This window comes from Anguilla rostrata, chromosome 1, assembly GCF_018555375.3.
Source record: "Anguilla rostrata isolate EN2019 chromosome 1, ASM1855537v3, whole genome shotgun sequence".
In the NCBI taxonomy this organism is placed as follows: Eukaryota; Metazoa; Chordata; class Actinopteri; order Anguilliformes; family Anguillidae; genus Anguilla; species Anguilla rostrata.
Window position 1 is genome coordinate 68834044 of NC_057933.1, and position 24240 is coordinate 68858283.

At 44.3% G+C, this 24240-nt stretch overlaps 3 protein-coding genes and 1 long non-coding RNA gene across 14 annotated transcripts in view; 3 read left to right on the plus strand and 1 right to left on the minus strand.

Annotated features, from left to right (window-relative positions):
* The window catches only part of LOC135264529 (rho guanine nucleotide exchange factor 2-like), a 63806-nt gene extending 53812 nt beyond the window's left edge, over positions 1 to 9994 (plus strand). For all 5 annotated transcript variants that reach the window (XM_064353241.1, XM_064353253.1, XM_064353244.1 and 2 more), the window contains 12 exons: positions 308 to 556; positions 1010 to 1086; positions 1288 to 1460; positions 2614 to 2681; positions 3458 to 3646; positions 3930 to 4028; positions 4214 to 4269; positions 4493 to 4534; positions 4790 to 4840; positions 4977 to 5306; positions 7234 to 7408; positions 8400 to 9994. In XM_064353241.1, coding sequence (XP_064209311.1) covers positions 308 to 556; positions 1010 to 1086; positions 1288 to 1460; positions 2614 to 2681; positions 3458 to 3646; positions 3930 to 4028; positions 4214 to 4269; positions 4493 to 4534; positions 4790 to 4840; positions 4977 to 5306; positions 7234 to 7408; positions 8400 to 8479 — 1589 coding nt within the window. In that variant the 3' untranslated portion in view covers positions 8480 to 9994. The remainder of the gene's footprint in view (positions 1 to 307; positions 557 to 1009; positions 1087 to 1287; positions 1461 to 2613; positions 2682 to 3457; positions 3647 to 3929; positions 4029 to 4213; positions 4270 to 4492; positions 4535 to 4789; positions 4841 to 4976; positions 5307 to 7233; positions 7409 to 8399) is intronic.
* Positions 9995 to 10251: 257 nt separating this feature from the next.
* anxa14 (annexin A14) lies at positions 10252 to 18765 on the plus strand. Of its 6 annotated transcripts, none has more exons than XM_064353310.1 (13): positions 10255 to 10604; positions 12447 to 12506; positions 12753 to 12849; positions 13183 to 13271; positions 14360 to 14473; positions 15060 to 15150; positions 15329 to 15408; positions 15742 to 15801; positions 16281 to 16371; positions 16501 to 16596; positions 16967 to 17025; positions 17290 to 17400; positions 17732 to 18765. In XM_064353310.1, the coding sequence occupies exons 2-13, from the start codon at positions 12459 to 12461 to the stop codon at positions 17792 to 17794; spliced, it is 999 nt and encodes a 332-aa protein (XP_064209380.1). In that variant the 5' UTR covers positions 10255 to 10604; positions 12447 to 12458; the 3' UTR covers positions 17795 to 18765. The 6 variants fall into 6 exon arrangements, with proteins under 6 accessions (XP_064209418.1, XP_064209380.1, XP_064209386.1 ...); XM_064353316.1 differs by lacking the exon at positions 10255 to 10604 and adding an exon at positions 10959 to 11028; XM_064353333.1 differs by lacking the exon at positions 10255 to 10604 and adding an exon at positions 10983 to 11004.
* Positions 18766 to 19233: 468 nt separating this feature from the next.
* LOC135264620 (tropomyosin alpha-3 chain-like) overlaps positions 19234 to 24240 on the plus strand; it is a 28179-nt gene continuing 23172 nt past the window's right edge. The window contains exons 1-2 of one of the 2 annotated variants that reach the window (XM_064353361.1): positions 19234 to 19511; positions 21063 to 21188. In XM_064353361.1, coding sequence (XP_064209431.1) covers positions 19398 to 19511; positions 21063 to 21188 — 240 coding nt within the window. In that variant the 5' untranslated portion in view covers positions 19234 to 19397. The remainder of the gene's footprint in view (positions 19512 to 21062; positions 21189 to 24240) is intronic. The other variant, XM_064353353.1, reaches the window with a different exon arrangement.
* Positions 19728 to 21096, minus strand: LOC135264697 (uncharacterized). The gene is made up of 2 exons (XR_010332782.1): positions 20967 to 21096; positions 19728 to 20497 (listed from the first exon to the last, which is right to left on the minus strand). It is a non-coding gene; the product is annotated as an uncharacterized LOC135264697 (long non-coding RNA).

Below are 24240 nucleotides of genomic sequence, written 5' to 3' on the forward strand. Positions count from 1 at the left end.
GTTTCTCTGAAAAAGCTTCAGTGTCGGATCTTTAGGAGAATGGTGTTCAGTCAAGGGTGTTCATGTATCAATCCTGTACAGTGTCCTTACGAAAAGGTGCTTTGTGGATATTAGAAGGATGATGATGATGGTGATAGTGATGGTGGTGATGATAATAATTATTTTGATGGTGATGATGATAATGAAGATGATCATGATGATGCTGATGATTATTTTTGTTATTATTATTATTATTATTATTATTATTATATGAGGGTTGTGGTATTGGAGTGGGGCTGAATCCTGGCTCGGTCTTGTGCTCTCACAGGCAATGAGGAAGAGGCTTCCTCTCTGAGGCAGTCTCTGGTGCAGATCCGGGAGCTGCTGAGCTCGGTGGACCAGCAGGTTCTGGAGCTGGAGCGGACCCAGCGCCTGCAGGAGATCCGGGCCCGGCTGGACCCGCGGGCCGAGACAGAGGTGCGAGGAGGAGGAGTGTTCCGAGGAGGAGAGCTCCTGCGGCGCGGGCTCATTCACGAGGGGACCCTGCTGTGGAAGACTGCTGGGTCCAGACTGAAAGGTGAGAGAGAGAGAGAGAGAGAGAGAGAGAGGGGGGGAAGAGAGAGAGCGGGAGAGAGAGAGGGAGAAGTAGAGAGAGTGGGAGGGAGAGGTAGGGTGAAGGAGAGAGTTCAAAAAGGAAAGGGGAGAAGAGAGGGAGAGGGAGAAGAAAGAGCATGGAAGAGAAAGATAAGAGAAGGAAAGGGAGGACTGAGAGGGAGGAACAGAGAGAAAGCAGGAGAGGAGTAGGAGAGGGAGGGATGCGGAGGAGAGAGGGAGAGAGAGGATGTGGGTGACTGTGTGCGCATTTGATTCGTTGTGTAATAGTGTGGGCGAAGGTCTTTGAGAACGATAACTTTTATCACTGTTAATGCAATCGTTCCACACAGCAGGACACAAAAGCAAGGTGCGTCCAGGCTGCAGTCGTGTGTGCATGTGTCGCGAATGACATGTGTTTTACCCTGTGTATGTGTAGATGTGCAGGTGCTGCTGATGACAGACATCCTGGTGTTCATGCAAGAAAAGGACCAGAAGTTCATCTTCCCATGCCTGGTCAGTCTCAGCTTCTTCACCGTGCACTAGCACCATTGTCTGAGCTAACACACGCACTAATCTCTGCACTCTGTCTTCACTGTGCACTGACGCATAATCTGAGTTTGCACACAGTGATCTTTGTACTCTTCGCTGCGAGTGCAAACGCTGCTTCTCTGCATCACCCTGCATGTTAAGCAGAACACGCCTCTCCGTTCGCAGGACAAGCCCGCTGTGCTCTCCCTGAAGAACCTGATAGTGCGAGACATAGCCAATCAGGAGCGCGGCATGTTCCTCATCAGTGACTCCACCCCTCCGGAGATGTACGAGATCCACGCCGCCTCCAAAGACGACAGGAACACCTGGATGAGACTCATTCAGCAAACCGTCAGCTGGTGAGGAAACTGCAGCACACGAATACGCATGCAAAGACATGCAGAGACATGCACACGCGCGCACATACAAGCACACGCGTGCTCGCATGACGACTGCTCAGTAGCCCTGACAGATTTGCATTAGCCCATGAAATGCAAAATAAGTGATATATTTGGTATAAACAGCTTTTCATTGGTGGGTGAGTGCTCTGCACCGTATTACTGTTACTACCTAAATTAAATTTTCTGTAAATATGCACTGTGTTTCAAAGTAATTGAAGATGAAAGTGACAATTTGAAAATGAAATTTATGCCCAGGGAAAAACTGTTCACTTCTTTGCCAAAGTGGCACATTGCATAAGAGTCATTTCACACAGCACAGCTGAAGCAAATGATAATTGCTACGTAAAACCAAAGGAAGGAAACTTGGAACAAGGTGCTGTTGTTAAACCTTGGTTTGTCGTTTTATAAAATGCTGCTGTAGAGCCAACAGTTTTAATTCACTTTATTCCCATCTACACTCAGTATAGAGTTTTAATTTGGCATTCGCTGGTATTCAGTGTTGAGAGGGCGGCCTGCAACACGACCATTTTCTGAGCCATTTTGTGAGGCAGCAATGTACTGGCACACCCCTGATCAGCTGCTGCGGGGCTCATTTGTCAGTAACGGCAGAAAAAGGAATTCTCCATGGGATTCCAACAGAAATGAATTTAATGTGGGGACTTTGTTCTTCTGACAGTTGCTATGGGTTGCCCATGAAATCCTCCATAGAAACGTGGCTGTATGAAGTGCTTAATATATCAGTCCCTTTGAAGTGTCTGCTAAATGCTTTCATGGACAATATTTTCTGTATCAGAACCAATGGCGCCTTACGTACACTACTGTACTTTGAATTTTATGGTGTTTTATTAGCTTGGTGAACATTAGGGGGATCTCGACTATTCCGCCACACGGAATCTCTCAGATCCTTCAGATTTCTCCTGCTCGGTTTGTGGCCTGCCCTCTTCAATTCACACCATGAATTTTCTGTTGGGTTTCGGTCTGAAGACTAAGATGCATATATATGCCATAAGGGTCTCCTCAGGGTGGAGGGGCAGTATTTGCAGGTCCCAGGTATACAGGCGGCACACTGCCTTGAACTGCCCCGCCCACTTACTCTGCTCCCCTCCTTCAGCTGCCCCTCCCGAGAGGACTTCCCCCTGATCGAGACCGAGGACAAGGCCCTACTGCGCCGGCTCAGAGGTCAGCACTAAACCCACCCACACACACACACACACACACACACACACACACACACACACACACACACACACACACACACACACACACACACACACACACACAGACACACACACACTCATGCTCACACACGGTGATATCATCCGCTGCACTTCCTCTTCTCCATCCCCTCTTTCTCTCTATTGCTCTATACTCTATGAACCATTATTTGCACATTCTGTCTCCCACTCTCTCACTTCTGACTAACTTGCTAACTCTGCGTTCCCTCTTTCTCTGTCTCTTCCTCATTCTTTCAGTCTCTCTCTCCCCGCAGCTCGACGCTGTGTCAGTGTGCTGTTGCCATGTGTCAGTGTGTTAGCTTCTCCCTCCCACTCGCTCCAGCGCGGTGGCAGAGCTGTGCAGAGCCCAGTGTGGTGCACTGTTCTTCTGCCTGTCCTTCCCTCTCAGCCTCGGAGCAGAGGAAGTGTTAGCCTCCTGCACTCTCTCCCTTTGAGTACAGCACACACTGGCGTACATTTAATCAGTCTCCGTACGTCTCTCCCCATCTGTCCTCTCTCCTCCCACCTTTCAGTTATCTGCCGCAGAAGGGACATTGTGCCCCTGCCTGCTGAAGGGGGTTGATGGACTAAATTAGCGTTTGTCTGAAACAACGGCGGATGTTTCTGTTGAGTTACCTCTGATTAGCCCGCCGCCGCCTGTCACCCGAGCGCGCTGGCTGGTTGACGCGCTACGTGCTGTGGACGCGCTGTTGGTGTGTGACTGGGCTGTCCTTCTCTCAGCCGATATCCAGCAGAAGGACCGCGAGGTTCTGGAGCTCCTGCAGGAGAGGGTCACCCTCTTCTCGGATCTGGCCGAGGTCACGTCGGGCCAGGAGGTCGCCCTGCCCCACAATCCCCGAAACCTCTTCCGGGCCGACACCCCCCAGGCCCCGCAGGCCGAGAAGCTGCTGACTGAAGCCATCACTGAGGGTACGAGAGAGGGCGTCGGGGGGGGGGGGGGGGAGGCATGATTTCCACACAGTGTTTGGAGTAGCTTCATCCTCTGGTATATCCAAGGATGACAATTTTGACACAGAGTGTTGGAAGATTTGTTTGACTCACTGATGTAACTATGTATACAGTAGCATCATGCAACACAAGACCCAACTGAGTAAGTCAGATACGGAAACAGTCTGATGTGAACTGACTAGCTGTCTGCACTGAAAAATGATTGAACTACTTATTAACTTTTCTTAATCTCTCTCCCTTTCAGTGGACAAGCTGAGTGAGTTGCTTCTGGGCTCGTCTCTTGAAGTACCCCTGTCCTGCAGTTCCAATGGTGACCAGAACCACACAGTGGAGCCAGTGAGCAGTGAGTGTCCCTCTCTGTCTGTTTGTTGGGAATCCTGTCTTTGAGGACCAGTGAAATGGTCTCTGCCTCCATTCCTGGCTGTATGCCTGACCGTCATAAATCAATGAAATACTGTGCTAATTTAGCAAAAGTTTTCTTCATTCCTGCTACTTGTTTTCCATTGCATCTCTTTCCTTCCTGAACAGATGGAGATGAAATATCAGTCAATGGAACTCATGACCAGAACAGCCCAGTGTCTAAGGTGAGGGAGGGGGAGGGGGTGAAGAAACAAATACCTTCCACTGTTCTTAACCTTAAACCTCAGCTCAAAACAATGAGTCATGTGTGCATGCTGGGAACTTGAGTTCATTTTTTTAAAGAGTAGACCGTGTAGTCATTGTTTTAGTTTGGGTGTTGGATCTTGTACATTAACAGTGCAAAGCTGTCTTATATTTAAAGTTGTATTTGCCTTTAATCCTCTCCAGGACAAAAATGGGAACCAGTTGCAAGACAGGCCCCCAAATGAGGTACATTGTATTCACTTATTAGTTTTAAAGGTTTCATAAATCCCTGAGAGAGGTGTGAGATTGTGTTGTCAGAACCTTTTCATGTGAATCCTGGCTACCATAAAAAACTGGCAAGGAATTCTCCAGTTAGCATAATGGACTTTTGCCTGGAAAATCTGGATTGTGAAAACTTTACACAACCGCTTGTTACGGTTTCAGTTTTTCATTTGAGAATGTAGTATATTGTTTCCTCACATGTTGACGGGTTTCTTTCAGGAGGTGTGTCAAAGGCTGGTAAATCTTAGTGCCCATCTCCACGCACTACAGGTGAGCCACAGCGCCAATATCTCCATGTTTATTCCGTCATTTCATTTCTCTTCCTGTGGCTCCCTCTCTCTTAAACCTGCGCCCTACCTGACCCTAATCTCTCTCTCTCTCTCTCTCTCCACACCTCTCTGTTCAGGCCACTGTCATAAAGCAGGACTCCATCGTGGAGCTGAGTCTTTGGGAGGGCCCGTGCTCCACGCCCACCACGCCCGTCCCGCTGTCCTCCGCCCCGGCCAAGCTGTGCCGCTCCATGTCGCGCGACGCGGGGCTGGACGCCAGCGCGGGGGTGGCGCCGCTGGGGGAGCTGGCCCTGCTCCAGCGGCAGCACAGCCTCCTGCAGGAGGAGCTGGTCAGGCTGAGGGTGGTGGAGGGCAGGCTGAAGGACAGCGAGAAGGCCCGCGTGCAGCTGGAGAAGCAGGTGAAGGACTTGAAGGCCGCCCCGGTGGACGGTGCAGGTTTGGAGCAGGTAAGCGTCAAACTTCCAACCAATGAAGGTGTGTCTACGTTGATCTGGATTCTTCTGTAACGGTAGAGAAGCTGAAGGTTGTCTCAAGGTTATGTTGCCTCCAGGTGTAAGTCTGCCTAGCTTGGTAGTAGCCTCTCTCTCGCTCACTCTCGATGTCTCGATGTGACATGCAATGTGGTTCATTGCTGGTGGGGAAGAAGTAGCAGTGTTTGTTTTGACATGGATTGTGGAATCAGGGTGTGTTCATTTGTACAGAAAAGGCACACGTCTGCCAGAGCTAACCTTACATCAAAGGAAACTCTTTGTCTTTCTTTACATTGTGTGACTATGAGGAGTTAAATGACACTGGGTAAAAGGTGTGAACAATTGGAATGATGAAAGCTACTTTTGTTGGTTCAACAAAATGTTGTAGTTAATGAAACGTTGTAGCTCTTGTGATAATGGACAGAGTTCCCTAAATAGGGAGCTGCATTGGTAGAGCCTGAGGGCGAGGGGGGGGTTGAGGCAGGTATTCTGCATGTGGGGTGCTGCTGAGTCAAGTGGATACTCAGCTGTTAAATCCACAGAGCAGGGGAGTGTGCATCATCACGTGGCCAATGAAACTATACTCACAACAGTGTTTATTATAAACACGATAAGCTTTGATTTCTGTAACTGAGCAGTTCCAAGTCCAATTTACTTATTACTGCAAAGGCCAGTTTAACTGTAGTCAGCTGGAATTAACTTTAATTCCAGTACAGCAGCAGCAATCAGTTAAAAAAGCACTCTTCTGTTGTGTAAGTAAAGTGAAGTAGATCTGCAGTCCCATGAACTGTACCATTATTTAACATTTGTGTTTCCTAACTTCCACAAAGAGGTGAAGTACCAGTACTTAATCTCTGATGGTGTGGGAATATATCGAGTATACCTGCAGAGTTTTTTTTAACTATTTGGAAAATTTGAATTTTGAATAGCTCCAGGCTGACTTGGTATGTGCCAGGTACACTTGAAGGCCAATTCAACCATCTCATCCAGCCAATCTCCATGAGTGGGTGTAGGCTCTGGCAAGTCAGGGAGCAGAAAGCCTGGCGTTACCACCAGCAACAAAAAATCATTTTGAGGCAATTTATGTAATATACATCAGTTCGGTGCAATTTCGGCAAATGGCAGATAGATATGAGTGTAATAGATATGATTTATGTGCGTTGGAATTTTTGTCTTGATATACTAACGTGTTAAAATGTCATTCATTTTTAGCACTTAGTATTTCCTCCTCAGGGGAAATGGTTTATTACTTTTGTCTATGTTGAAACAATTATACAACACTATTCCTGCGTACTGTGTCCACACATCCATGCGTAGAATGTTTGTAGATGGATAGCACATACGTGCTCTTTATGAACATGGTATGTGACTGAATAGTAAGTTGTTGGCCCATGAGAGAACATGAGAGCAGCACAGCAATTTTCATTTCTCAGTTATAATGCAGTAGACCTAAAAGTTTTACACACAAAAGCAAAAGTTTATTTCAGCCACCTATTTTGCCACCTATCCAGCACAGGAGTCTAATTAGGACATGCAGAGACAATGTGCAATCAAGATGGATGTTTTAAAGCGCCCTCCACTTATAATTTAAACTATTTTAGAACTGTGCCTCCGGTGTTCACAGCCCTATTCTGTGTAGTCAGCTGTCATACCCACCTGCCATTAATGCTACCCGATCATAAGTATTTATGAGGCTTTAATATAGATTCAAGGGCATTCATTTGTAAACTGGCATGCAGGAACTCCTTATTGGCCAGTGTGCAGATCAAAGCAAAGCGATTGGCAGTCAAAGCTGATGCACAGTTTCTCCAGCCTTTCTGTGTACAGGAGGCAGTGTATGCGTCACTGAACACTGAACTGCTGAACGGTGCCTGACCCCTCCCCTTCGACCTCATCTCCGCAGGCTCATCTCCAAAACAGCAGGGGCGAGGGCGAACCCAACCCCGTGGCCCCGTTGGCCAGCGAGGAGACCGTCGACCAGCTGGACGGCCTGCAGGAGAGCAGCGACGTGGACGATAACTCCGACGACGACGACGACGACGACGTGAGAATCTCACCGCGGTCCGACAGCCCCCGAGGTTAGTGCATCGCATCGGCGCAGGGGCGGGGCGGGGCCGCAGGTTGTCCCATGTCTATTATTACCCAAACGGAGACGCACTCACTGACTGCTGCCATGGTAACGGTGTGTCTGTGCCTCCGCTCATTACGCAGAATTAGCTCAAATGCCTCCGTCTTAATATAACCACCCCGGCGTGGAGAAACCGCCAAAGCCGACACTGCTATATATACCATAGCAATATGCAGCTGACGGTTCTGAAGCTGATATTAATCAGCTGCATGCAGCATTCTTAGAAACATGCCCACTTCAAAGTATTCTAACTTTCTCTTTTTTTACTTTTACAGTTCAGATAATTTAGTTTAGCAGGTTTATCGATGTCAGCCGATTAGAGGGCGAGAGAAAAAAATTGCGGCCGTGGTCAAAAATTTCAAACAAAATTCGAAAGAGGAAAAATTCCTGCTTTGGGACAGCCCTCAATTCTGCGCAAAGCCCATTTGTTTTATTTCAGGAGAGGGAGAGACCCTGACCTTTTGTTCAGACTTCTAGGTTTCACCGCGTGCCCACACACTTTTATGTAACGTGAATTGATTTTGTAACTAGTCGCGCGCACACAGAAAAACGCTCATTTTCTCCCCCTGCCCTTTCACCCTGCGTGTTGCTCCAGCTCTCTCGCTGTGTATTGTGTAGGTGTGTCAGAATGAGAAATCCTGTCTCTCCAGCTACATTGCTGTGTTTGCAGTGTGGGTGGATAGCGCCGCACTGCCAATATTTAACCCCCTACATTTTTGTCCTATTTATTCCTCCCTCTCTCCATCGCTGCCGAAGCCTTCACAATTTGCTTTCGCTCCAAAGCTGTCCAAGTCAAACTCGGAGGAAGCTTTTATTGACATTACATGGCTATTTATGTTGGACCAGAGCTCTTAGCAAGGGGGGATTGACAGTTAGCGGGAATGACAGATTAGGAGAAATAACGTGACACGCATTTTCCTTCTATCCACAATTCCCTCTAGACCTGCAGGACATTCCCGAGGAGAGCGAGTGTGGAGCAGACTTGCGGGAAACGGAAGCAGACTGTGAGACGCACAGCTAACGACAGCTTCACCCGGCCTAGAACCTACAACCTGGAACCGAGAACCTGGAACCTAGAACCGGGAACCTGGAACCAGGAACCATGCTCTCATCTCAGAGGGAATTGCAATCCTGAACTCACCTTTCATTTTGTATATAGAAGTCCACCTAGAAAGCAATTATCATATTATGTTAAGGTATAAACCTGCAATGGAGATGTGCTACAGTTCATAACACATGGTATACTATCATTTTAGTTTAAATTATGTCTCTAGAATCCTCCTTTGAATCTTGTTTCTTTTCAGTTGCTCCTCTTGCTCCTTCCTCCTTTCATTCCATCCCTTTTGTTATCAAGAAGATAGATGCCAAATGCCAAAAGGAGATGAGAGGAAGGAGCATAGCATTAGCCACGCCAACGATAGGATTCTAAGGTAGATTTGAGGAGCTGTTTGTGTACTAAAATATAGAGTATGATTAATAATAGGCTAACCTATTTTAGCTGTCATTTCATCCAGTATCCTTGCATTTTCTGTGGTCTGGACAGCTCATTGACTGAAGCTCAATGTTCACACGAGGCAGAACTTGGGAGGAAGATGCAGAGGGCTGGGGGAGGGAGGAGGGGGGCATAGTGATATGTACTGTATATAAATATGTTAGAATGCTGTGCGGGTAAAGATCTGCTCTCACCCACCTCCCCTGTTTCAACACGTACACTTGAATTCTCTTGTACTTTGGAAGGAAAAAAAAAACCAAAATTTTTTTTACTTACATTTTATGAAGGGGGTGGGGGGAATTAAGAATGGATTTTTACTGAGGCGGGGGGGAGGGGGGGTCTTGCAATTAACTGTTCAGAATTGCGTGGGACATTCTTTAAAAATGTAACCAAAGCCAATTTATAATAATTATCATTTCAAAATGCAGGAGCTAATTTTTTTATCAGAAAGGAATCATACGAGCACTAACTATCTAACTGGATTTTTTCACTGGTGCATACATTAGATTTGAATATTGATAAATATTGGTAACTGAATAATCCAGCACACTAAACCACCAGAGGTTTGCCTTTATCACCCAGAGTTTCCTGTCATCTACCTCCCCAACTAGTTTTCAGTTTGGAATTAAAAAGCGTTTTCATTTTATGAATTCATTCCAGGGATTGGTTAATTAACTGGAAGCTTCAATTTCTATGTATTCACAAAGCAATCAACTGGAACTCAAAGCCAGTGTGTTTTTTAATGGCTTCCCTCAGTTCTGAACAGCTGTAGAGTAGACAGGGAATGTAGTAGATAAACTGGATTTATAGTGTTTCCTTGTTTGAATTGCAAAAGAAATTCAGTAGTGTTTTTTCTATATCATATTATATATATTATATATATAAAGTATGTATTTCTGTGTATAGATATCCGATCTGTGCTGAAAAAAAGAGTGTTGACTTTTTAAACTTATGTTGTAATTTTATTTTAATTTTAAGTTTTGTTTTTGTTTGACTATGTATTTGGTTGGTTTGTGTTATATTCATAAATCTGGCAGAAATTAATGGTATTGTGTTTGTATTTTTTCCTGTTTGATATTGAAAAAGTTTCACAACACTGAAATAAAATGTCATTCTTAAGTTTAGTCACCTGCTTTGCACACAAAACATGCACACTAACTGTCACTCATTTTAAGGTGTTCTCTTCTATTTGCACATAACAAGAAGTAATATATTAATGTTGGAAATGTTTATTATTTCCATTTTCGCTTCCCTATCCACGTGGCCTATTGGTAAATGAGTAGATATAGTATTGTATAGAGGTGGAAGAGAAGTAAATTCACTCTCTTGTGCACCAGTGAGGTATTTTTCCAGGAGAGAGAGACACACCCGAAAGCGCCGATTTATGAGCAGGTTGTTTGCCTGCCCTGCAGTCCCAGTCCGCTATCCAAACGGGATACTCTCCTCGTCGTGGTTCAGCTGCCTGACTGCACATCCGCTTTAGAAGTTGCTAGTGTGGTTCAGCGGCTCACGGGTTTACAGAGAGACGGATATCAAATAGGACTGCCTCAACGGAACAGTAAATAACAGTCGGTAAAGTATTTTGGCGGAGGGGGACCAGACGCTTAGGACAACATAAGTAGCAAGACAACGCACAGCCCGGTGCAAAACTGATGTAAGTCATGGCCGATTGCTCTTTTGTAGTATTGTTTTAAAGAAAATGACCGTAGACGTTCCGGAGTATTCTCTGGCCTAAAATTACAACAGTTGCTGTTAGTTGAAAATGCAACCGTTTTTTACTTACAACTGCTGCAAAATGTTAGTCCTCGATAATTAGGCCTTAATCGATAATCGGATCGAACTTACTTCGAGTGTTTGGTTGAACTATTTGTATTAAGTATCGGTGACATCACAGTTGATTGATCACAGGTTAAATTATGTTTTCCGTTATTAGTGCATTTTTGTGCGCACTTACATTCTGACGTAGCCTATTTAATACATTTTAAAGGAGGGTATTGAAAATGATAGGACATGGACAATATCGACGTTTCTTTTTAATTCAAAGGAATATTTAGGTAATTATACTGGGCTGGTGTGAAGTAAGATTACCTTGAAACAGTTAAATAGTTCAAAGTGTCAAAAAGATTGACTTTGGAGGTATGCAATTATTCTAAAATCAAAACTGATTGAAAGTCCAATATCCGTAGCACTGAGTCACAGCCACACCTACACAATTCACAGGGGGTTGGCTACCTGTTCTGTCCAGCAGCACACATACAGGTGTGCTCACCCTTGGTCATGTCTTGCATCTGCCACTCCTGTTCATTGTGTTGAGCTCACTTTCACCTGGAATTCCCGGAATGAAAGGGGCGTTAGACACTCCCTGTTAATGGGGCACTGCTGCCAGGGTCGACTCCCTCGCCCCTCCCAGAGAGAGAGAGGGAGAGCTGAGAAATTATTTAGCGTTACGGGGAATGTATCCAGACTAAAGGAGTAGGTGGCACCATGTGCAGTTTGTTGCATATCTTACATTTATTGGTTTACCAAATTGTCTTTTCCAGAACAAACCTCCAAAGCAGTGCGAGCAATTAGGCTGGATGAACCTCAGTGCAGGTGTAAAGCATTCAGAACTCTGAACGCTGCACAGTGCTGCAAACATGTTATCATACACAAGTGACATAGTGACGAGTCAAATGTAAGAACTGAAATGTCGATTGCAAAGTGCTCTGTTAGTCAAGGACTACTTGAAGCTCAGCAAATCCTGGATATTGCTTTGATTGGTGAGTCTGAATTGAGGATGCTTAGATGTAGCTCAGGGAGTTCTTGGTGTGTGTTGAAGGGTGGTCTGTGCCCCTGATGTTCTGACTACTGGCCCATACAGTGGGGGCAACATGCTCCACCACTGGGGGGCAACAAACAATCAGCTATGTGTCACAATTCATAGCTCCAGATGAAGTTAACCGAGGTGCGTGTTAAAATTTGCTCCTGTGCCATGGTGAAAAAAATTGTAGCTAACTGTTTTTGTAAAAGAATCAATTGTATTTGCAATTTAATTTTATTCTTCAGAAAATGTAAATGTTTTGTATTTTTTAAAGTTTTGTATCGGAACATTGGTGTGTCTCAGTGGTTCAGGAACAGCATTAAATCAGGCTTGAAGACTGGGGAAGCAGCTTTTAATTAGGTGCATACTACTTGTATGCCTTGCTCTTCCTTTCAAATCTTGCATGGAGGCCATAATCTTTTGAAAGCAAATCTGAATGGTATTCATGCTGCTGTTCTGACGGTTACTGTACTTTGGTCACTTGCGGTTTATTTCAGTGGCGGCAAGTGGTATTCTGGGTCTCATTCGGATGAACAACGCTTGATACTTGACCTGTTGTCAAGCACGTCATGTGACGAGTGTGATGAATTCTAAGCGCTGCAGTTTTACAGTTTTAGAGTTTTCTGTACTCTATACATATTCATGTGCAAATCTGAACCACTGTGAACCACCTCCACTGTTTTTCTCTGTCTCTAGGACCCATAAGACATGGAGGTTCTGTTGAAGACGGCTGAGACTGTGCCAGTCACCGAGCCTGTAAGCCGGCCAGCGTTTAGTTTCTCGGATTCCAGATTCAGTTTTTTTCTATCTGCCTCTCACTCTTTATTCTCCCCCTCTCTCATTTCCCTCTGTTTTTTCTAAACGTATCCCTCTTCTACCCTCTAGTTCACCTTTTCCAGAGCTCACCAGTGCTACTGGAACCCTGCTTGTAAGTTTCTGGAAGAAGTGCTAATGACAGCTTCCCCCCTTCCCCCCCTTCACCCCTTCGCCCGTCTGTTTCAGGAGATGTGGTGGGGAACGTTGGGCACTATGCGGCCCTTCCCAAATTTCAAACCTGAGAAGGATGTTCGGGAGATCCAGGTGGCCCTGGAGAAGAAAGGTACTGTGGCTTCTTCAGTTTCAGGCCCAGAAATATCACGCTGTCCACTATGTACTGATACTGGATTACTGTCTGTTGTATCATACAGTATCATGGTATAGTGGTGTGTTGGATACCAAGACTGGATTGGTGTATGCATACCATTTATTCCAGCATCTGTTGAATGTGCATATTTTATTTCCCCATTACGGGCTCAATGCTTGTTGTTGTTGTGTTGTTTTTTGTCTTTTAAGTACCTGTTATTTTGGAGATGAGGTCACTTGATTGTTGTCTGTTGCTGTGAGCTTGGCAGCTGTGGTGTTATTCATTGGATGGGATTTGTTTGCTTGATAGATGTTAATACTCTGGTGAGGATCTTGACCAACCGCACCAATGCACAGAGACAAGACATCTCCCAGGCCTTCCGTACCCTCAAACAGCAGGTACCACTGCGCTCAGTCAGGGCTTTCTTACGCAGAGCAGTTCAGTTCGTCTGCATGCTGCACTCTGTTGTCCTGTGCTTGCTGCTGCTATATGACTGGGGACTGCAGATGTAAACTGGCTTATAGCAAACTCTGCTGCAGTGCATCAAGGCTCATTTTCTGAATGTAATGTTAAATGAAAATAATGAAAATAAAAATATACTACTCATAGTATGCAACACAAACTGTTCAACATTTATTTATACAGGGCTAACATGTCATCTGTATTTTATAAGTATAATAATAATAATAATAATTATTATTATTATTATTTTTTTTTATTTTTTTTTACAGTAGTGGTAACCAACCCTGTTCCTAGAGGTCTACCGTCCTGTAGGTTTTCATTCCCATCCTAACAAAGTACACCTCATTCAACATCTGGAGATCTTGCTCAGCTGCAAATTAGTCAAGTCAGGTGTGTCATATTAAGGTTGAAAACCTACAGGTTGGTAGACCTCCAGGAACAGAGTTGGTTACCACTGCTGTAAAAAGAATATTGGAGGTTTGGTTACCTCTGTTTTCACAGGTTATATAAAATAATGCATTTTGTCCTATTCAAATCTGCGTGTACTGTATCTTCTATACAAAGGGGGATGACTAAGTAACTGTTTGAGCCAAATACAAATATATCACAGGCTGGAATGCTCCTACTCCTATGAGCCTTGAGCAAGAAGCAAGACAAAAGGAGAAGAAGAGAGCAAGTTTTATTTTCTTATCAAATGAGGTGGTTGTCCTTGATGCTAAGAGTCCCTCTTAGAGTGTATAAAGGGTCACTGTAAATAAGGCTTTTTAGCACACCATTGACTCTGTCAGCATGCCTGCTATTTCTACAGAAATGAAGACCTTCATAATTGGATCTAGTGTCAAATGTTTTTTCTGACTGGATTGCCTCTTTATTACAAGACAAGGGTGGATCCCATCTCATCCCATCACTACACATACTCTTACTCAACAGGTGTATTCTAGACAGTAGTGCTGTATACAGAAAAGCACTGAAGTATTTCCTATTTCCAATAAAGCAGATACGTCTGTCTCTCCCCCTGTCCCAGGACCTGAGTCAAGCTCTGAAGAAACTGCTGTCTGGGGCACTGGTGGACCTTCTGCTGGGCCTCTTGATGACCCCCGCACAATTTGACGCTCATCGCCTCCGGCAAGCCATGCACGTAAGAGGGCAGACACAGACCGGTGGACAGAGGGGTGAACATGATCAGACTAGAGGGTGTAGACTGTGTACAAGCTAAAGAGGGGCAGACAGCCAGAAGGAAACAGAGGTAGACGCCTGAAATTGGGTTTCCAGGTTGATTTACAGATCCCAAGTTGACCAATGTTATCTGCCTGTCATAGCAATGACGTTATATGGCCAAAAAAGCCCATGTCCTGAAGGATGCTCCCTTTGGAGTAAGTGAGAAACTTCTAACTGGCTTCTTACTGCAATTATGTTTCTAAGAAAACATAAATATGGCTGTAGCAGTCCAGAAACAAGTCCTCTTGCTGTTTTAATTCAAAATGTCTGTTGATATTAAGTTGACATTATTTTCGAAAAATTCCAAAATGTTATATGGCCTTTCAATTCAACAAGTCTGCGTGAACTTAGTGGCAGTTGGTAATGCGGATGCTAATGTGTAATGACAGGTTGCAGACAGGTAGGCTGTGTAATGGTACGTGGTTCAGACTGTGCATGTGTAATACATCTCAGTGCCTGCTTAGCTGTGTTTCTACAAATGTGTTTGTGTGCCTGTGTGAGCGCAGGGTTTGGGAACAGACGAGGAGACTCTGCTGGAGGTCCTGTGCACCAGATCAGCACAGCAGCTCAAAGATATCACTATAGCCTACAAGCAAGGTGAGAGAGTTATTTAGGGATTTAAATATTCCCAACTGCCATAGCAGTACAGTATCTGTACATCAGTAACACCAGCCAAATTGCACATTGAATACACACACACACAGACACACGCACACAGACACACGCACACACACACACACACACACGGTGGACTGATGGTGCTCTTTGCCTGCAGAGTTTAAACGGTATCTGGAGAATGACCTGATCAGTGAGAGCAGCAAGGTCTTTACCAACCTGATCCTCTCCATACTCAAGGTACGGCCCCGACCCTTCAGAAACAGGAAGTGCAAGACCTGCCGCTGCTGCATGATCCCTGCATGTCAGACACTGCCTCCCTCTTCCCTGCACTCTGCTATTACCCTCCCCTTGATCTTTGGGCCAGACAACCTCATCCATTTACGACCCTGTAGGGGTTACAGTGCCAAATACAGATGGCAAATAAGCAACCGCCATAGCCCATGGAATGCCATGGCAACTTACACACGTCCATTTGCTCGTCATCTTGAGAATTTTATTTTTTTAGAAGGCTTTTACAGTGGCAGTGCAGAGAAAATGGTTGCTGGAGATTCTGATCTTTCCTACCAACAGAAGGAGCAGGAGAACATGCAGGGGGTTATCGAATACCAGCTCATTGATCGAGACGTCAGGGTGAGTCTCCACACAGCAGGGCTGTCTTGTTAAGACGAACTGTTATGCTGTTGTTATTTTAACTGGTCCTTTCCCAGCATTTGATGGTGACACACATAGGAGTTAAAAAAAGCTTGATGTTTGAAATTGTTGGATCACTCTCATCCATTGGAAACGGAAAGTATGCCATCTGCTGGAGTTGTGACTTGTGGGGGAAGGTCTGTCAATCCCAAATGATTAATTATAGCTGAATGTATCATTTCGTTCTCTCATTATTCCATGCAGTCCAACCTGACCTTTCAACAGTTGCTGGTAATAATAGTTGTAATAATAGTAATTGTAATAATCATATCTCTGCTTCCCATAAGCTGGCAAGTAAACCAACTTCATCTCATCTTTATTTGTGTTCTTCTCTGGCTCTAGTGTGAGTGAAACAGTAAAACAGGTCACTGATGAGTGTGTGTATGTGTGTGTGTGTGTGTGTGTGTGCGTGTGCACAGACTCTGACTGAAGCCCTCAGTGGTAAGAAGGCGGACCCTATCCCCTGGATCAGGGTACTCACGACAAGGGATTATGACCATCTTGACAGAGGTACAGTGTGTCTCCCTGCCAACCCTGCTGTCCAATGGGCGTAACATGTGGAGCATCTGGCTTTCTCTTTCTCTCTCTCTCTCTCTCTCTCTCACTCTTTTCTCTTTATTTATTTTCTTTCTTGTTTAGTCTTGTTCAGGTGGGAGTGTATTCAGGGTGAGACTGTGGACAAAGCACTGCAGAAGCACTTTTCTGGGGACCTCAGACTGGGGTTGCGAGTATTGGGTAAGGTAATCATTTTGTAATTGCTGCATGCATGCTTTGGCAAGCATATATACAGGCAGGCATGTGTGTGTGTGTGTACATTTGCATGTGTACAGGGCATGTGTGTATGTTTACTTTAATGCAGGGGCCTGTGTGTGTACATTTGCTGGTGCACGTTTGTATGTATGTTTGTGTGTGTGCAGGTGCATGTGTGTGTACATATACGTGCTTGCAAGTGCATGTGCCTGTACATTTACGTGCATGCAGGTGCATGTGTGTGTGTACATTACATGTGCATGTGTGTGTACTGTTGCGTGCTTGCAGCTGCTTGATTGTGGGTGTAGACATGTTGTATTGAGGTCATTATTCCACTGTGTGTGCATGTCCTCAGTTCGTACTATCCAGAACACCCCTCTATACCTGGCCCAGCGGCTGCAGGCCTGCATGAAGGTGAGCATCTGAGTGTGCGTCATGCCTGTGTGGGCATCTGGCTGTTGCCCTGTCCCACCAGCTCAGTTTGTGTGGGCTGCCCCCTGTTGGTGCCATTGGCCTATCTGCTTATAGTCAGACATTAATTTCTCCCTGCCTGTTTCGTTCTGTGAATATCTCTGGATGTATCCTAAACATATCTCCCCTCATGCCCATATATGTGCATGTGTGTGTGTGTGTTTGTGTGTGTGTTTGTGTGTGCGTGTGTGTGTGTGTGTGTTACAGAAAAACAATGTGCTGTTTGGTATCCTGGTCTCTCGCAGTGAGGAGGATCTTCTCAGCGTGAGAGTGGAATATCGCAGATTGACCAATACCTCCCTCTACTCAGCTCTACAGGTCACACCAACACCAGCTCTCATACCTTACTTTACACTGCTCTACAGTTCAGACACACATCTGCTGTAAAATACAAACACATTTTTTTCTTGTGGACTTCAAACACATCTATATTCCAAATAAGATATTGACAAGAATCAACAAAATATTCTGAGCCAATGATTTATGCTAATACTGTGGGCGCATTAATGTACTGTATGCACGGTCGTATGCAAATGAATGATTGATGAATGATGATACCAAAAACTAGTGCTACTCAGAGGAGCTAGCTGTTCTCTGTTTTACTGTGAGGTGTTAATGTAAGTCCTCTCTCATCTCACTCTATCCACAGAAAGAATTTAAGGGGGATCTTCAGCTGGCCCTATTAGCCTTGTGCCGGGCCGAAGACGTGTAGCCAAACAGAGGGGCAGAGAGAAAAAGAACAAACAGTCGTCAAATATATACTATACTCTATATGATTACCTACATACTGAAGCACACCACAGCTTTTATTCACACACAGAGCCCACCTACATCCTGTAATCACAGGCATGGTCTGTTTTTGATCTGCCAGCGTTAATGTTCATCGCCACCCTAGCTATCCAGGTAGGATTTGATGTACAGATGAAATGGCTGGTTTTGTGCACGGCACAATTCAGTCATAGCATTAAGTGGCCGAGTTTCATTGTTCATCTTAATGGAAAAGCCAAAACTTGCTCTCTGAATATTTAGCTTCTCTCTAGCCCCGACTCCTGTGCGCCACTAGTTTTAAAAGATCTTCTGAACTCCAGCAGCTGAATGGCTTAAAAATTTTCACATTAATTCGATTTCCATTATAGCCAAAGAGCGCGAATGCGCATGTCGGAAAACTTCCGGACTGCGTGCGGACGTGGCTCCCTCCCGCCTCAGAGCGAGTGCGAGGGATTTCGGGCGGGCAACTGTGCGGGATTCTTCACGTTTAGGCTCCGCCTCTCTCTGATCTCACAAATCCCAAGACAATGTCAGCCAAGAGACAATTATTAATATCCCCGTGCATAGCTGCCATTTCTCCCGACCCATCAATCTTCAGCTGCAGACTGGGAGTAGAGTTTCCCTCCTGTTTGGGGGGGACGGGGCAGGCAGGGGGGTTGAGTTATATAAAGGTTCACATATCCAGATGAGGCCATCCTCTCTGGCCATTGTATGAGTCAGGTAGAAATGTATGTAGAGACTGTCTTTGTTCATAGGGGGCAATGAGCATTTTTTACTATTGTCTCCAATTTCCAGAGAGTTTCCTGAGATGTTTACATTGATTTGTGTTTCTCACATAATGGACTGTGATTTAGTTTGATTATTGTATATTATTGTGTCTAAATCAAACACAATAAAGCAATTGTTTTTGATGCATTTCTGTCATTTGTTTTTTTAACTTCACGAATTTGAATAACTGTACACCAATATCATAATTAGGGCTCATAATTGTGATCAACATTGTTATGAATCTCACTGTAGTTTGTCTATAATAACACCAAATTCTCAATCTGTCAGTGAATTCAGACAGTGTTGCTTTGCTACATCACACTTTTTTATTTGGACATCACATTTATTTCAATGTACGTTGTCACAACTGTGTGTGTTTGTGTGTGTGAATGTAAATTAGAATAAAGGAAGACCAAGGGAGGTACGAATGGAGGAAGCAGAATCGAGAAGCAAAAGGAAGGATAAAAGTGAGTGCCAAAAATGACTGATGTCAAAAGAGGGCGGGACAAAATATGAGGGAGGAGCTAATACAAATGTGGAGTGGTTGGGAATACAGAGGTGGGAGGGGCTAGCTAATCCTACAACTTGGATATAAAAAAAGAAAAACCCCAACTCAGTGGTGGTCTGGGCTTGGACACTCTTTCTCTCTGCCCTTGGCCCCATAAAGCTTCTCTCTCTCTCTTTCCTTTTGCGCTCTTTCTCTGTCCTACAGTGTTAGTGGTCCATTACTTTTCTGCCCCATCTTCCTTGGCTCAGAAGCTCAGTGAAACCCAGCAAAAATGGAGGCCGTTAAGAAGAAGATGCTGATGCTGAAGCTGGATAAGGAGAACGCCTTAGACCAGGCTGAACAGGCAGAAACCGACAAGAAGGCGGCGGAAGAGAGGAGCAAGCAGGTGGGCCAGCACAGAGATGTTTCTCTGCCAAAAATATAATGTAAATCACGAAGGCAAGGAGGCAGGTCAACTTGTGTGATTTCTCCGGCCTAGTAGAGATTTGAATTTAGTATGGTACAGTGAATTAAATAAGGCAAAAAAATAATAAAATTAATAACCTGTCATGAGAAAAAATTGCTTGTGGACAGGCATTGTTAAAGGAATAAGGACCGTACGTTATGTATCATGTCGCTTTATTGACTTAACTGGAATATTCTGTACCCTTTCAATGGGAAACTAAATGCAACTTGATGCAGCAACTTTCAATTAATAGTGCTAATTAAGCTAAATAAATTATTAACATTGTTTTACTTGAACGGTAGGAAAGCTTAAGTTTATTAATGAAGCAGAACATTTCAGTTCCAGGGACAAAGCATGCCTTGAGCATAGTGTAGCACAGAATGTAACAAAATCTCCTGCTACTCCTTAAAAGGCAATATGAAGGTGTTCCCAACTTTAGATGTTATTCTGAGCCAGGGTATAGACAACCCTGGTCTGGGACATCTCTGGGATTTGTTCCATCTGAGCTTGATCACCAGAGTTTGATGGATGATTAAAAGTCTGAGCCTGAATATTCTGAATGGTGCAATGCCGAGTACGTCCAGCACATTGGTCTCCTGCATTCATTAAACCTGATTAACTTCAACTCATTCAAAGGAGTCCAGTTGTATAGTTACATGTTTAGATGGAGCAGGAACCAGGACCATCTCTGGCACTTGAGGACCAGGGTCGCCTACCTCTCATCTACATACTGACCTTATGTGTACACAGAAGAAATGCTACATTTGTTCCATGTCACTTAATAATTGCAAGGTCCGGCACTGACACTGTATTTATTCTGTATTTATGCTGTAACGGTCCTGAGCACTCTTTAGGAATTACAGCTACAACTATAACGGGAGTGAGGGGCCAGGTCTCCCTAGAGACAGCAATCCACAGTTGGTGATCTAACGGGGTAAAAACAGTACGAGAGAGAGAGAGAGAGAGAGAGAGGAATGATTTTACTCAGCAGGAGTGAAAGATGAGAGCTCAGAGGGAGTATTTATACCCACTCTGTGGTGGCATGGCAACATAGCATACCTCCCCATTGTTATATGTACTTGGGTACAGACATGCATCGCTTTTTGATGATTATCAGGTTCTCTGCGCAGCCCAAGCCCACTCTGCCACTCTGATTCTACAGTCCAGAAATCATGTTAATCTAAGCCGCAATCAGCTATAGTATAGTCCACAGTTTTGGCTTCTGGATTTCTTTTCATAATGTTCCTTTCTCCCCCGTACCTCTTTATCTATCTCTGTGTATTTCTCTATACTCATCTTTCTCTCTCTTCCTATCTGGCTCTCTAACCCCACAGTCTCTCTCCTTCTCTCCCACTCTCACCCACTCTACCTATCAGCTCATTACGAGTCACTCACCTCCAGTACTTCCTGTCCTCTGACTGTCTCTTCTCCTCATCCACTGTCTGCATATAATGTTCTTCTCCCTCTTTCTGTCCCTCTCTTCTCCCTCAGCATGAGGAAGAGCTGCTGGCCATGCAGAAGAAGCTCAAGGGAACAGAGGATGAGCTGGACAAGTACACTGAGGCCCTCAAGGATGCCCAGGAGAAGCTGGATCTGGCGGAGAAGAAGGCTGCAGACGTGAGTGCCAGGACAGCTGCGCAGGGCCGTCAAGCATGCGCATGCAACAGCACTGCATCCAGCCTGCTGAGCTCACTCACAACAACAGCAAGCCAGTCAACAGCCGGCTGCTGCACATTCTGTAGCGGCAACACAATTTAGCAGAGCCCAGAACAATACACATAAAAACCAAAGGGCAACTCTGCATGCTACATCAATCAACGTTTTCTACAGACATGCTTTTAAACCTTTGAAGGGTACATATTTGGATTTTTTTTCTCTCCAAAATTATAAGTCAGTGTTCTAGAACTCTGCTTTTAATTACCAGTATTTATTGTTACATCAACATTGGAATGTTCAGTTATGAACATTCTAATCACGTTTTTTGTGATCTCACACCTCAAAGAGTAAAAAATTCAGTATAAATGCAGAAAAAGATCACTGTAAGATACAAACTAAATTTTGCCTGTTATTTTTCTAGACTTATCCACGCCAAAAATTCGACTCTTTCAGAGTCCAACCCCTACCCAGATAATATTCAGACACATTTGGACAGACAGACAAACACAAACACAAATGCTTGCATGCATCCAGGCACATGCATAGGTAGACATATATGTACAATTCTGTAGCTCTGCCTCCTGTTCCCTTCATTCGCTGATATTCTCTGCCTCACAGCTGTTGCACTCTGATCCCTCTCATTTGACAATGATGTCATCCTATAAAGTTATAACTGTGCTGTCCAACTATCCATTGTTGGCATAAACGTTTTAATACCCCAAACCTCAAACCAGCAGGATGAAGGAGGAGCCAGGCCTAAGCACTGACTTGCCCCCAACTCAGCTGTACAGTCTATCAATGTTAGATAGTCGGTTAACATATTGATCATGTACTGTAAATATCCTTTATATTTGTGTCATAGGTGTTTCAGTCTGTAAGCTTCTCACGGCCGAAAATCAAATATTTAGTTATGTAGCTAACTTCACGGTGTCTATCAAAAATCTGTCAAACAAATTACAGTCAGCAAGAAAAGATGGCCAAACATTTTGGCCAAAACAGCAGTACTACCATATTGCTGAATTGTGGATTTTGACCCTTACCCCAGCTCTCTCCCAACGTCCTCCATGGCTGTGATTAAACAGCCTTGGCTGGACAGCGCGCTCCGTATATAGAAAGCGCACCTGTTGCAATAATAGTTTGCCTTGTTATGGCAAAGTCATGCAGGGACAGGTCATGCCAAAATACCAGAGGGGATTAAAACAGACTACCCGAGGACCCACAGAAGGTGATGGGGCGTGGAGGGGAAGCAGTATGCGCAGATAGCTTTGCAAATGGTGCTGCACTGATCCAGGTCTGTAAGATGACGCAGTATTGCAGAACATGCTAAATACTCCCCTTTACCCATGAACAACATCAATGATGACCACGCAGTAAAGCATGACAAATATATTGTACATTGCAAAATACAGTAAATAGATAATTAGCTATTTCTTCATATTTCTGGTTGAGAAAGGCAAAATCAATAGCAAATGCAGAAAATAAGTAGCAGACCAGGTTCCCAAGGCTTTAGGAGTCATATTGTAAGGTTAATTATATACATGACCGAGCTAAAGTTTTACGCCTATTGTTGCATATGCATGGCCAAAAAACATGCACATTCATCCCTTTTTTTTATTACAAAGTGGACATGCCTCCTGCATAATTGACTATATGAATGGCAAGGACAGTATGAATGGCTTCCCACCTACAGGATGGATAAAGCCAAGCAAGCTTCCCGCTGCCACTTGTCTTTTTTCTGCTGCAGAATGACGCTAATATCTTCCCTAATCTTGCATAAATTCACAGAGCACAGACCCAGGACACCAATATGCTGATAATTAGGAAAGGCAAAGTGCTCTCAAGTCTTTAATCTCTGTGTCTTTCAGATGTTATCCAACACCTAGAATGGCTCACAGGGCCTTCCACAAGAGGCTTCCAGTGCAACTGGATCCTAGTCCTTAGTTTATACTGCTTGTTCTCTCAAAGAACAGGGTCAAACAGATTTAGACAGTGAGCTGCCCCAATTGGCCAGTTGGCTTCTTGTCTGTAAAGTAAGGGATTAGTTATGTTTGAGGTGATGATATTGCTATTATTACTACTGTCATCATTGCCGGGGATTTCCTCACTTCTTCTACAACCCAAGTGAATTTTGATGATACCAAATTCCACTACGCATATAATCCTGTCAGTTAAGCTATCCATTTTCACAGGCAGGAAAAATAATACAATGTTAATGAATCCTGAGTCACGACAACCAGATTCAGGCATCCTGGGAATGGAAGGCTTTTGTCCTGAGCCAAAAAAAAGACAGTGAAATGCCTTTCCTGCAGGCACTTACTTTCTAAACCAAATCTTCTTATTTTAAATGTTTGTGAATCCCAATTCCAGAAATTATTTCATAGATAAAAGTAACATATATAATTCAATAAAAACATCTGTAACCTTCTTGATTTTCAGCATGTTTACGTTTTCATTAATGGAGCAAAATTCTACAATTCCCACAACTAGTGTGTTCTCTCCCTCTGCGTGTTTGTATGTGTGTGTATATGTGTGTGGTGGGGGGGGGGGTCTGTGTGCAAGTCATTTTATATACAGCTAATTAGATAGCTAGCTCTAGTCAGTGCTGGATGGTGGATATACGTATTCACTGAAATTTATTGAGAAGATACTATTTTTCATTATTTGACCTTTATTTAACTGTGCAGCTCAACTGAGGCCTCGGTTCTCTTGCACTATCAACCTGGAAAATTAAATGAGTCAGGAACGGAAGGGATTTCTTGTCCAGTCTCGTTGAGGGGTAATGATTACATTTCAAGATACAGGGAACTCGTTTGGGAACTTGACCTGGAAACAAGATGGAACAGCCCTATTCCTTCAGTAAATTCAGTCAGATCTTTAATGACCACCATGAGTCAGGCCCTTTGTTTCATATCTGATCAAAAAGGACAGAATCCTCTATAGCAAAATACCCCCAACTCTGTATTTGAAGGAAGACTTCCCCCTACTGGCCAATCAAAATCACTCCCAGCAGCTG

Coding starts and splice junctions, on each gene's coding strand:
- anxa14 (XM_064353310.1), top strand. CDS start 12,459: ATGGAGGTTCTGTTGAAGACGGCTGAGACTGTGCCAGTCACCGAGCCT. Junction 17,026..17,289: donor GGCTGCAGGCCTGCATGAAG/GTGAGCATCTGA, acceptor TGTGTGTTACAG/AAAAACAATGTGCTGTTTGG. Junction 17,401..17,731: donor CCCTCTACTCAGCTCTACAG/GTCACACCAACA, acceptor CTCTATCCACAG/AAAGAATTTAAGGGGGATCT.